General features: G+C 40.5%; 1 protein-coding gene and 1 long non-coding RNA gene across 2 annotated transcripts; both read left to right on the top strand.

Annotated features, from left to right (window-relative positions):
- Positions 1-890: 890 nt before the first annotated feature.
- Positions 891-3,565, top strand: ccnb1 (cyclin B1). The gene is made up of 9 exons (XM_057019462.1): positions 891-1,042; positions 1,270-1,398; positions 1,669-1,791; positions 1,885-2,073; positions 2,142-2,300; positions 2,377-2,613; positions 2,676-2,816; positions 2,969-3,079; positions 3,210-3,565. The coding sequence occupies exons 1-9, from the start codon at positions 1,022-1,024 to the stop codon at positions 3,309-3,311; spliced, it is 1,212 nt and encodes a 403-aa protein (XP_056875442.1). The 5' UTR covers positions 891-1,021; the 3' UTR covers positions 3,312-3,565.
- Positions 3,566-7,936: 4,371 nt separating this feature from the next.
- LOC130517652 (uncharacterized) lies at positions 7,937-11,199 on the top strand. Its single transcript, XR_008947761.1, has 2 exons — positions 7,937-8,226; positions 10,182-11,199. It is a non-coding gene; the product is annotated as an uncharacterized LOC130517652 (long non-coding RNA).
- Positions 11,200-13,125: the final 1,926 nt, after the last annotated feature.

Genomic DNA, 13,125 nt, shown 5'->3' with positions numbered 1-13,125 from the left:
GAACAAGCAGACATCTGAAAAAGAGTGTCCAAAATGAAGAACTGGACAGATCCAGGGCCCTAGGATTTACACCTACTGGCTTAAGAAGCCAACTGCGCTCTATGAACGCCTGGCAGCACAGAGGAGCCAGCCCCTAACATCAGGGAACCACACAGAGTGGCTAACCCAGGGCTAGACAGTCCTCATAATGAAGGAACACCAGAGCAATAGAGGCCAGGGTCTACCATACCAGACAAGACCCCAGGTGTAGGCTGTGTGGAGAAGCCCCTGAGACTGTCCAGCACATCACAGCAGTGTGCAAGATGTTGGCAGGCAAGGCATACATGGAGCAGCATAACCAGGTGGCTGGCATAGTATACAGGAACATCTGCACTGAGTATGGGCTGGAGGTCCCAGGGTCCGAGTCTGAAGGAGGCACCGCCCAGGAGGGCGAGGAAGAGTTTAAAGAAATAAAAGATAAAGTATATATATATAAATAAAGTGTGTGTGTGTGTGTGTATATATATATATATACTATATATATATTATAATATATATATACTGTATATATGTGTGTGTGTGTGTTTGTGTGTGTACACACACACAGTAACAATAAAGATAGCACATTCATGTTTTTTGTTTTTACTTTGACGATTTCTGTATATGTCATATTAACTCTTAAATTATAGCTACATATGACCAATATGAATCGTTTACAAATACCTTACCAGTTATAGTTTTAAATAATAATATTAATAATAATAACAAAAAACTTCATATAAAGGGTAATTGTCTATACATATATACAAATACATACAGTATTTATAAACGCTTCATATTTATAAAATGTAAAATAAAATATTTGGACGGAACAGGAAGAGGAAGTGATGAAAGACAGCGCATTCAGGACAGTTGCGCTCCACCAATGAGCTGCTCGGTTAATTGACCTCTTAGCGAATCAGCGTGCGGGGACCGAGGATTTAAACTGAATAGCCTCAGCTCCTCTTCACAAAACTTTTGAAGAAGCAGTGTTGAGTGTGAAATGGCTCTCCGCGTTACAAGAGTAAGTCCTTTAAACTATCAGTGAGAAATTAAGTGTTTGCGAAACCAATTGTTTAACTCTAATTAGTTTTGCTATTGCTATAAGGTGAAATGTTATCGCGCACGGATGTGGTTCGTAGATGCGTGTGTTAATTTTTACCTAAGAACTGCAGATGGGAATGGACAGCTCGTTGTAAATACAACCTGATCAACTATATTTTACTTCAGTGTGGATTTTTCTTCTTGTAGAACCGCCTGGCTTCCACCAGGACCGACCTGGGGGGAAAGGCCTGCACGGGAAAGGGGCCTGCTCTCAATCCTCGAGCAGCCCTCGGAGAAATCGGAAATATTGCTGCGAACAAAGAACCGCTGAAGAAGGTATCGTTTGGCACTATATAGTTCAGAATCATCAACCAATGCATTTCAGTTATGTTCAGCACGATCATATTTGTGGTTAATATGCTCGGAAGGAATGCGTCTGTATCTGTGGGTGTTTTGTCGTAATCGCAACCCAAAACGAAAGAAATTTGAAACACTACCAGTAACGAATTCTGACATCCTGCACACGTACATTTTGCAGTGGATCCTTTTAAACGTTGCCTGTATTTTTATGTGAGCTTTTAATGACTCGTGTATATTTGTTTCAAGACTGTCAAGGCAGAGGCCGTCAAGAAAACCAAAGTCCCCGCTAAAGTTGAAAAGGCGGTGACTGTTGCAAACCCACCGCGAAATGTTGCTCCTGTCAAACCAGAGCCCGTGCCTCAGGTGCAGGTATGTCGAATTAAAGTTCTGTCTGCTGGGGAGGAAGGGGGGAGGGGGATCGTTTTGTTGGAGCAAAACGATCTGGGGTATCTATTATTCCAGGTTCTTCCTGAACCAGCATCTCCCACTCCGATGGAGACCTCGGGCTGTGAGCCAGCAGACCTCTGCCAAGCATTTTCAGATGTCATTCTTGGCACTGCGATCAGGGATGTGGATGCGGATGACTATGACAACCCTATGCTCTGCAGTGAATATGTAAAAGACATCTACAAGTACCTCCGGCAACTTGAGGTAGTTTTCTTTCCCGCAGACTGCAGTGAGTTTAGTCATTTGTTCACCACTGAGCTTTCTTCTTGCAGGTGGAACAGAACGTGAGATCCGCTTATCTGAATGGGCAGGAAGTGACTGGTAACATGCGAGCAATTCTCATTGACTGGTTGGTGCAAGTGAACCTAAAGTTCCGCCTGCTTCAGGAGACGATGTACATGACTGTGGGAATAATTGACCGCTTCCTTCAGGTGGGAGGACAAAATCAAAAGCCCAGCTGTTCTGTTCTGGCCTCAAAACTAAAGGTTTATGTCTCTATTCCCCAAGGACCACCCTGTCCCAAAGAAGCAGCTGCAGCTTGTTGGTGTCACAGCAATGTTTCTTGCATCCAAATATGAGGAGATGTATCCTCCTGAAATCTCAGACTTTGCTTATGTAACTGACAGCGCCTACACTACTGCACAGATTAGAGACATGGAAATGACCATCCTCAGGGTGCTCAAATTCAAATTGGGTCGCCCCCTTCCTCTACAGTTCCTCCGAAGGGCTTCAAAGATATATGAGGTTTGTTGAGGGCAAAGGGAATGCCCTTGGGTGTTTTGTATTTTAACCTACTTGTCTGACAGGTGACTGCTGAGCAGCACACGCTGGCAAAGTACCTTCTGGAACTTACAATGGTTGACTACGAGATGGTTCACTTGCCTCCTTCTATTGTGGCGAGTGCTGCTTTGGCACTGACGATGAAGATCTTGGAAGTTGGCGAATGGGTAAGTGAGCTCTTGAGTTTGGAGCATAAACGGAGGTATATCGTCCTACAATTAAAATATTGAGGTCCTACCTGTTTGTAGGACCTTATGTGTAACACCTGGTGAGGAAAAAGCAGGGTTTTTGATCCCTTTTCTTACCTGTACTGTCTCAGGATGCTACACTGCAGCACTACATGGACTACACTGTGGAGAGTTTGACTCCTGTTATGGCACACATTGCCAAGAATATCATTAAGGTTAACGAAGGGCAGACCAAGCATATGGTAAGTCATTGTCAGTGTAAATCCTTATTACTGAGCAATTTCAGATCTGGCAATAGTTGCTTATCTGTCCCTTAAAATGCCCATAGCACAACTGAAGAGTACCTTGGATTTACAATTTTCTCTTCCCCAGGCTGTTAAAGGAAAGTACTCTACTTCCAAGCAGATGAGGATTGCGGGCATCCCACAGCTGAGGTCTTCAGTGGTGAAAGACTTGGCAAAACTTGCCCACTAAGATGACTCTGGATTTGCAAGCTTGGGACAGTTTGCTGACGTGTACAGTTGTGTTGCTATGCCAGAATCTACACTAACAACTCTGCAACTTGATGTTTGACTGCAGGACTCGCTTATGATTCACCTTCTATTGCATTTTTGAATGTTAGTTTTAATGGCTCAAATGATGAGTGAATTTTATCAAGTTCTTTAATTTGTGTATTGTGTACATTTTTAAGGTTTTATGTCTTAAATTTCTATTAAATCTTCAAGGAATGTTTGAGTCTAATATTTTCCACTAGGGGGAGCTGCAACACTAGGGAGCATTGGTGGTTACGGTTCCGATGACTCGTTGCTGTGTTCACTGACTAGGATCTCCAAATAACAATTTATTGTGTAGACTCTTTAGGTTAAACTTTGCATTCTAAACTAGACCGCTAACTTGAACACATTTTCCTAAAATGCATAATTAAGCCAACCAACATTGCTCTACAAAAACAATTGGCTTTTAGTAACCATGGGGATGAGGGCAAATTGCAACTGTAGATAAAGAACACTAACTGCAGCTATAGTGTAATGATATGCATTGAAATGTGCTTTACAACTACAGAAAAGGAAGCCAGTGTAACATGTTATCACTGACAATAGGAGCTGTTAGAATCATAATGCACTCAAATTAAAGCGGGTAAATAAGAGGACCTTCAGGTTATTTATAGCAGCTTTCTCATAAAGGCCTGACTCAAACACTGTCACAGGAACTACATCATTTATTTACTGCACAAAGAGATTAAACACATCTTGCCAGTTAAGTTGGATGATCAGTATCACAGCTAAATGTGGGCTGCACAGTGCTCCAGTTGTATCACATTAAGACATATATTTAAAGCCAACGGAGTGTGTGTTAGTTGGATAACTATTATCACTTCACATGTTCACAGCTGAGACCCTAGGGGTGGACCAGACCCTCACCACCCATTATTCTCAGCCCCAGGGGGGGCTGTGTTGAGTGCTTTATTGTTTGAGACCACCTACCAGCTATAATGTGAGTCACTCTGTATATCAGTTGGACCATCCAGATATATCCCTCTTGGATAACTGTTTATAGGTTACTACCTGACATTCGTTGCCATTAATTATGGAAATATACAGGCAGTTGTGTAAAGAATTCATGTAAAGTGTTTGTCTAGTAAAGCTTCAGAAGCAAATTCTGCATGTGGAGTCAAAACTGCTTACCACAGGACTGATGTTGGAATCTAAGTTTTGGTCCAACATCTTGATATATGGGCACAAATGTCGACATCTTAAAAGCACACCACATTTTCCCCAAGTGACTGAGCCTTCTGTTGTTTCCCCCGAGACACATGATAATTAGTCTCAGTTTTCCAGCAAAGCTGGGCTTTTAAACCCACAGATCACCCTGTCAATTCATACTTACAGGCTGAGGTCATCAGTAGGCAGCCATATCAGTTTACGAGACAGAAACCTCCTGTGCAGGGTTCCAGCAGCTTCCCGGAATATTGTTTCCTTTCTGATAAAGATTTACCGAGGGAAATTCATTTCAGCTGAAAATGTGATCCAATTTAAAGGTTGTTTTGTTTTTGTAATTAATATGAATGAATTCATCCCAATAAAAAGAAGTGAGAAATCTCTAAGATGAAACGGAGCATGGAAACAACACCATCAGCGACCTTTTATACTTTTACTTTTAGAGTATACACCATTAGCCATTCTTTAGTGTTTTGTTGTATTTTCAAAAACAACTATTCAAAAATACAGGAAAAAAATCTGGCCAAACGGAAAAATAATTGAATTTTGTACGGAGGGAGAATAATAGCCACGATACTGTAGAGGAGTACAGCTATCAGAATGTATATCCAACCTAATGCTAATACTGCCCTCGTCTGCACATATTTAGTTGAGTTTCTCTTCTGCAGACATCAAAAACTGTTCACTGGATTTTAGCTTCAGATATGAAACCAAACAGCTGCATAATCTCACCCGACTGCTGGATGGTAGAAGGCTGAACTCTTCAATGTTTTCACAGCCCAAAGTGGGATTATGTTCCTTTTCATTTGAGAAGCACATTAGAAGGGTTGAAATTGCAATCAAAACTTCTCATTTTTTCTCTATTTATATTTGAAATGTTATTAACACGGGATTATACAGCCTTTTAAACATGACTTCTCTAGGTTTACTTCACTGATTTATCTTCTTAAAATACCCTCTCATGCCATAAAAGAAAACCAGACCAGGTTTTTTATATGTGGACGGATCAATGGTGCCACAAACAATTATAGTTTATTTAGTAGTTGTGTTTAAAATTGCCCCAATGGAAACACCTTACACAGAAGGCTCTGTGGCTCCTCTTTCCTTTTAAACTATTATTTATTTACTTTATTATTATTTTTTAGCTATCTATAAATGCCATGGCTGTTGGCAGAACCTTAGAAGTGTAACTGAATGAGAATTTGATCATTTTTATTTCTTCATTCACTTTAAAGAAAAAATGCTGATATGGCTGACATTTCACATTACATTAAAAAAATATTGTATGCTAATTGAAACAAAGCTGCATAAAGGTTATTGCTTTGCTCATTTTATACATTCTACTAAACTTGATCCCATCTTACAAAGGCCAGAAGTATCTGTCCTGTTTCAGGTTATTCAAACCCAACCTATTACAGCAATTTGCCAGTTAGCACTAAGTTCCAGAAAGAATGCATAGTTTGGCTTCAAACCTCTAGGAATTTCAGTTTCTGTTACAGCAATACACAAATGGATCATGGCATACTGGAGTCAAACATTCGGAGCGCCCTCCAAGTCTAAACACGGCTCCAGATTGAACAAGTGGACCCTTCGAAGTGAGTAAATGCTCATTCCCACCTCTGCCAAGTCTCTGTCTCTCAATTCAGCCTGACAAAGTCAAATAAACATCTGGACTGTGGCAACGGTGTAAAGACTACTGCGGGATCCCGATCGACTGGCAGCTGGAGAGCAGAGCACAAATAAACACAGACACGTTTGTTTCCACCATTTAATAAGTAAAACCCCTGAACTTTACTGAGCAGTGATGCCAGGTATCCCATGGGAGAAAAAGGCCCCCACTGGGGTGTCTTTGACCCCTGTGAGTCCAGTTTATACCAGGAGTCACCTTCCTCTTTAATCTTGAGTATATGCTTTTTTAATAAACTACATTTGTAAAATAATACAGCAGCCTTCACTCTTTACATAAACATCTGATACAAATGAGGGTCACTTTATGGAATTTTCCCAAACATTAAAAAAATATCTGACTGGGCTCAACATTTCTGCTTGAGGTCATTTGTCAAGGTCGCTCTGACCTTTTATGTTATGAATGCAGTTTTTCTAGAATGCCACATGAAGGGTTTCGGCAGATTGATCAAACTTGTCAACTTGAAGTCAGGGATAGAGTTCTGACAGAGGTTAAAGTTGGACTTGGATAAAGTGATTAAAATGTGGAGATGATACATCTTAGAATTCACTTTTCTTTGCTTGTGAATTAAGCACTTTAAAAAACGGTCAACTGGACTATTTCTTTGTTTGAATTCCGAGCTTATGGTCATAACCTGATGTGCAGAATCTTGTCTAACATAATATAATGCTGAATTAAATAAAATCAGTTTTTTAATTGATTGAACAGATATCTACCCCTTTATGGGCTGAAATAAATTAATACGCCTTGTTTTGAAGACCTTCTGACATTGTCTCAGTGTAAAAAATATTACATTTTTTTTACGACTTAACCAAGTTCCCAAAAAAAGGACTTTTCGGTGCAGTTTGTTCCTGCTCTGGATGAGATATTGTGAAATCATCACATGACTTAATTTGATTTGAAATGTGGCTGAAGATCTGCTTTCAATAGGATTCAAGAATATGAATTTGTATGTAGGGTAAAAAAAGCAGTGTCAGCAGAAAGCATCTTGAAATAAATGGTTTCCTATGGTTGGCGAACCGGTCAACCAGTTTCCCTGATGCTCGGTTGATTCCGTTAAAGCTGGAATTATCCCCAAAAAGTAAAGAAACTCAAAGAGACAGTTATGGGACACCCTTAGACATCCCATGAGTCATTATTTTAAGTATTTCTGTAATTGTCTGAGATGTCAGAACACCTTCAGAGCACTACCGAGGTACCCTTGAGCAAGGTACCAAACCCATAATTGCCACATAGGGCCCTTCGATGAGCTGGACGCTCATCCAGAGGTGGACCTGCCTTAGCCCACATGCAGCTGGGATAGGCCCCAGCACCCTCTCCGTGACCCTGAAAGGGATAAAGGTCAAGAAAACGAAACGGCGCGAACGTTAACTGTCTGAAAGCATTTAATCATCGCAATAGCTCAAACGTGCTGGAAACAGGAAACCTGTTAAAAATAAAAAGTTTTCCGTTTGACTTACTTACTTTCCATGGACTTTGCATCGTATCAGAGCTCATTTGTGCTGGTTGATAAAAACATTTACTGGACTCTGACACAGACTTGGCAAAGTGTGAATGACAACATGGTTATCGTATGACATGCTGACAGTGTCCTTGGAAAGACAAATTGTTCCAATCCAAATACTGATAAACTTTCACTCTTCCATATTAATTATATATTAAGCAGCCAAAAGAGTAAACAATAACTCAAGGTAGACAAATGTGAATGATCAAAACTGCATCAGATGTGCTTGAGTGCAATCTTGGGCAAGAGATGGGATTTTTTTCATCTCCCAGTTATTTTTTGTTAACAGTTGGACCAGGGGACAGTGTGTTTGAGAGGATGCCAGGCCTGTTGTTCCGTACTCCCCACTTTTCCTCCACTGAGCCTCACCACACCAGGATTAATGGCTTGGTCTGGTGATTTTTCATCTGTTGTCATAAAGACTCTCTCTGTCAGGAAGACACAGACCAGCTCCTGGAGGCTGAAGATTTTTACCATTTGGTATGTTGACCCACAACAATCAGGCCAAATTTACATTTGTAACAGCAGCAGATTTTTAAGCAAGACATCACATCAGAGGTCACACACACACACACACACACACACACACACACACACACACACACACACACACACACACACACTCTCCTCATTTGACTTTAGAAACAGCAATGCAGTCAGAATCAGCGCCTTTGACATCCTACTTGTTGATCTATTTGCCATGCGCACTTTTGCAGAACATTTTCTGAACTAACTTACAGATTTTTGGGGCAAGTTACAGTAAAGGACCCAGACGAGACATTTTAAAATGATCGTTATCTGCATGAGAAATGGTCCACCACAATGTTTGCCAGTGATTTCAAAGCAAACATCCATCATAGACGATCGTCAGAGATGTCTCGTGATATCTACAGCGTGGGTGTACTTTCACCCCGGGAGCCTGGCAAATGTCGCACGTGAGCTGCGTTAAATCCACTGTGCGCTGGGGAGGACAGGATAACGCTGGCGCTCCCGCTGACCTGCTGTAAATCAGCCCGTGGGGTCACTTCGCCGTCAACACGACGTGACAGGAAGGGGCGGAGTCTGGACCTCTCTGCAAGGATATTTGGGAAAATCAAAGGCTACATTTAAAAATCTCTACTTGCTTCACTTTATTGTTAATTTATGAGAGGCTTTGATTATTTTGAATGAATGGAATTGACCTGGTGCTTGAATGTTAGGAGACAGAAATTAAACTTGATGTTTATTTCAGTAAATTATATGGAAAAACAGTAAATGTTTGATTGATGCCTTCCAAGGCGTACAATTACCAGAACCTCTTGGCGCTAGTGCGGGTATCGTCAACAACAACGACTAAAATGGCAACAGGGTGGCGGCCAGACGAGTAATGAAAGCAGAAGATAACAGTTTGTCTCGATGCTTTTGTACTGATAATTCCAGTTTATCTTAACTGGGAGGAAACTTGGAAATTGTACGTGAGGAGTAAATATAGCAGAAGGCAGTCACACGTTAATACTGTATATTTAGCAATCTTCAACTTTTACAACCTGAATAGTTTTCTTTGGGTTTTTGTAATTAATGTAATTAATTCTGGATAATGTATGTAGTTTTTAAGATGTCACTGTAAACCCTGATGTTTATTATGACTTGATGTTAGAAAAGAAAAACAAACCGTTCTCCAAATTATAAAAATGAAAACCCTGAGATTTACTGACCTGGGACCCTGTCTCCAGTGCATTAACATGTTTTGGCGTGTTTTCTCGGCGTACAAGCACTCTGGTAAATTAAAATGGACCGGTCCACCCCCTCTTTTAGCTTTCACCTGATGAAGGTGCGCTCCTCCTCTGAACACTTTGAGGCCCCTGGTGTTACTCAAGAAGCCCTGGATGATGGTGCCATTCATCAAGCCTCCCTCCCCCTTAACGCCACGCTGAATTTATTTGATTATAGATTTCCTTCCCTGCTTGTTCTTATCGCCACTGGGGAATTAAGTCTGGGACTTTTGTTAGATGCATCATCACTAAGCGACATCAAGACACGGGTGAATATAATCGCTGCAATTATATCTGCTCATCATTTTTAGAGACATATAATTATATAGGGTATCTCTTTCTGGCTAATTGAGGTGTTTCTCTTCTTTTTAGAGTGGTTTCTTGTAGTCATCAGGAACACACACAATTGCACCCTTTTGGGACTGAACGGTGGACAGAAGTACACGTATTGATTATATTAGTCAATAGCAGCTAGTTTCCTCCCCGACTATTATACTAATGTGCTTAGGGCAATCGTTCCAGATAGCCTGCCAGGCCAATGTACAAAGTGCACCAGAGCTTCTCAATTATTCACAAGGCCCTTCACCAACTCCATGCCTCCATTAGAGACAGCAGAGGAAGTGAAGGAAATGCAGGATGATGATGTTCTGATGATGATGATGATGATGTCACTCTGCTCCATAGAGCCAGACAAGGGCACCAGGGACTGAATGATGGGGTTAACTGTGGTGAACCACATATCTGCCGGAAGGGTCAGTCTGAAGAGGATAATGTTATTCTACTGCAGCTCAATCACCAGTTGTGAATACAAGTTTCCATGAATGTAGCTGTATTTGCAGAGAAACTAGGACCACCGTGAAAGCAGGCATCACCTGGTGGGACATGAAACCCGCTGGAGGACTGGCTTTGTAGGACTTGATGATGACCACTAACAAGTCTACAAGGGTCCCATTCAATTCATCAGTTAAACTCTCTTGATGAAATTTCCACTCAGTTGCCACCATTAGTTGAATTTATTGTTTATTCTTTTAGAACCACTATTGCTGATCTGCTCACTGCATTGCCACTATTGGGACCTGTCTCCCAGGTTCTACATATTTAAAAAATGTCCAATGGCAAGCTAACACAATAGCCAAGAAACTTCCAAACCCAAGAGAAAATAATGTATATGCGACAGCATAGGTTAACTTTGGGTTCTATTTTCAACATTAAACCTTGAGCATAATGCCTGCTAATGACCACTATTTATAAATATCAATCTGGACATCATCCTTCCTCTTTTCCCATGATGATTTGGCCGGTACATAAATGTTAATGTTAATGAATGTTAATGTTTAATCCATTGGGTGGTCACTAGTCAATAGTGTGAAGTAAATGTTCAAATATAACATAATCACCAGCTTGTTCTGAGCTCCATGTGTAAAATACTTTATAAAACAGACATCCAATTATGTGTAGTCTTCGCTTCAGCTTGAAAATGGTCAACTAAACGTCCTTGTGGTTTCTTGAAGGCATTTAGTCTCTCATCCCTAAGCTTCTTCAGTTCTCATGTTTAGCTAGCTTAGCATAGTTCATCTTAGATTTAATCATACCCACAGGTTGATCTGATATAGGTAACATAAATGCTTCAACTGAGCTCATATAAATCTTGTCTTTTATTGTGATATACTGTAACTCATCTCAATAAATGACAGGCTCACGATTTATCAGTCTTTCTTCTTTAGTACTTGAGAAATGCTATGTCTGTGTTTTCAACAAGTATTTTCTGTTATAATGTGGCTGTTTTCTGCTGAAATCCAGGGTCCTACTCACAACAAAATGAATGAAATCAATGTGCTTGGTAAGTCAAAGAAAACCTAAATGAGCTAATCATTATCAAAGGACAATTTTTTTTTACCCTCAAATCAGGATTTTTTCAGGGTGAGGTTTAAAATGTTTGAGAGCAAAATAAAGTGAAATATGTTAGCTCACTGAGTGATTTCCTATCTGTTTTTGTCATTCAGTCTTGTAACTATTGACTTTTTGAGTCTTTGTGTGTTATTGTGGGTTGTTCCCCCCTTTTTTGGGAACTCAATGTAATTTGAGTAGCACTGGACATCAGAGAGGGTCTCTGGCACCAGATGTCAATGACAAATAAGTAATGGACTGATTATATCAGATGGAAGAAATGATACAGACCAAATTAGATTTGAATATCAGGTTACATTTACACAGAGCAAGTCATTGTATAGCTCCAATATGGTGCTTATGCCTTCAGACAGATGGCAAATAGTCACCTTTAAAATAAATACGGTCACCGTGAACTGAAGGGCTCATTGGTTTGTTTTTAAATTAATATACCATTCCAGAGGATTTTCAATGGATATTCTGAACTGTTCAACACAGAAAAACGTTCATCTTCCATTTGCTTTTTAGGTTTTTGTTTTGTCTTCATTTGACTTTACACTCAGAAAAACCAGTGATGCTGCTATTGAAACACAGCCAAAAGGCGTCAGCCTATCTCTAACTATGATTAATAATTATTATTTATCATGACACCATTCCATATGTCGAACCGTCCACAATTCAGAATGTGAGCGATTGGTAAATGTGATCCACGCATGGAGGCCCCCTTAGGGTGGACGGTCCCTCTGCTTATTCACCTCTGAGGTACCATGGTGGCCCTGGCCACGCCTTAAAATGATAGAGTCATCTTGCCACAGAGTCCCCATCCTGGTCCAACACCATCTGAGAGGGGATACAACCCCTGCTACACTCTGTGGCTCTTCTCTTGAGATCTTAATCACACAACCAGTGAATTGTGATCATTACTAATTATTACCATGTAGTTATCAGCTGTATATTTGAAATTACACCATTTGGAGAAAACATGAGCAGCACCTTTAACCTTCCTGTCAAGTAAACCCCCAAAAAAGAAGCTCTCTTTTTTCTGTGGACCTTTGCTATAGAAAACATTTGGCCAGACAGGAGTGATGGCAATTGTAATGAGCCCAATCGTCTGTAACAGACGTGCACTGAAGACCAGGAAGCTTAAATCTTGTGCTCATTAATTGAAACGTCATTTCCTATTAAATCATGCATCTGCAAATTAAAAGCAGATGGGCAGGACACTTCTGTGAGGTTTAGGAAATCGCTTAGTTTCATCCACTGACATATTGGAACCCAAGTTCTCTTGACGATGTTTGCACAATTAGAAACCTTCTGTGTTCTGTAGAAAGGTGGACAAATGTACTTACAACTGCTGCTGACATCACAGGAGTAATCAAAGTGGCTCCTCCCATCAGAGATGATATGAATCAGACTTGTAATAAACAGCTGATCTAATCAATCAGCGACTGGAAATGCCGCAAGATCCACATTGTAGGAGGTTTGAGACCGATTGGTTACTTAAGCCGTGACATGTAAAATTACACCAACCCCTGTAGACAGTTGATCAGTCAGAACCGTTCCCTCGCTCTTTTGTCTACTGTCAAATTCTCTTTTTCAGAACACAAACCAGACAGAAAGTTAACAAATGCCTTATCTGAAAAATGACCCATCATCTAAGTTTACTTATGGCCGCCTCTGTGCAGAAAGTCTTTCAAATAAAATCTGCAACTTTAATTCAACAGTTAGCTACCAAGAATAG

Source organism: Takifugu flavidus, chromosome 20 (genome assembly GCF_003711565.1).
Source record: "Takifugu flavidus isolate HTHZ2018 chromosome 20, ASM371156v2, whole genome shotgun sequence".
Classification (NCBI taxonomy): domain Eukaryota; kingdom Metazoa; phylum Chordata; class Actinopteri; order Tetraodontiformes; family Tetraodontidae; genus Takifugu; species Takifugu flavidus.
Note: the sequence above shows the minus strand (reverse complement) of the source record. Positions and strands in the feature narration are given on the sequence as shown.

Coding starts and splice junctions, on each gene's coding strand:
- ccnb1 (XM_057019462.1), top strand. CDS start 1,022: ATGGCTCTCCGCGTTACAAGA. Junction 2,614..2,675: donor GGGCTTCAAAGATATATGAG/GTTTGTTGAGGG, acceptor CTTGTCTGACAG/GTGACTGCTGAGCAGCACAC. Junction 2,817..2,968: donor TCTTGGAAGTTGGCGAATGG/GTAAGTGAGCTC, acceptor GTACTGTCTCAG/GATGCTACACTGCAGCACTA.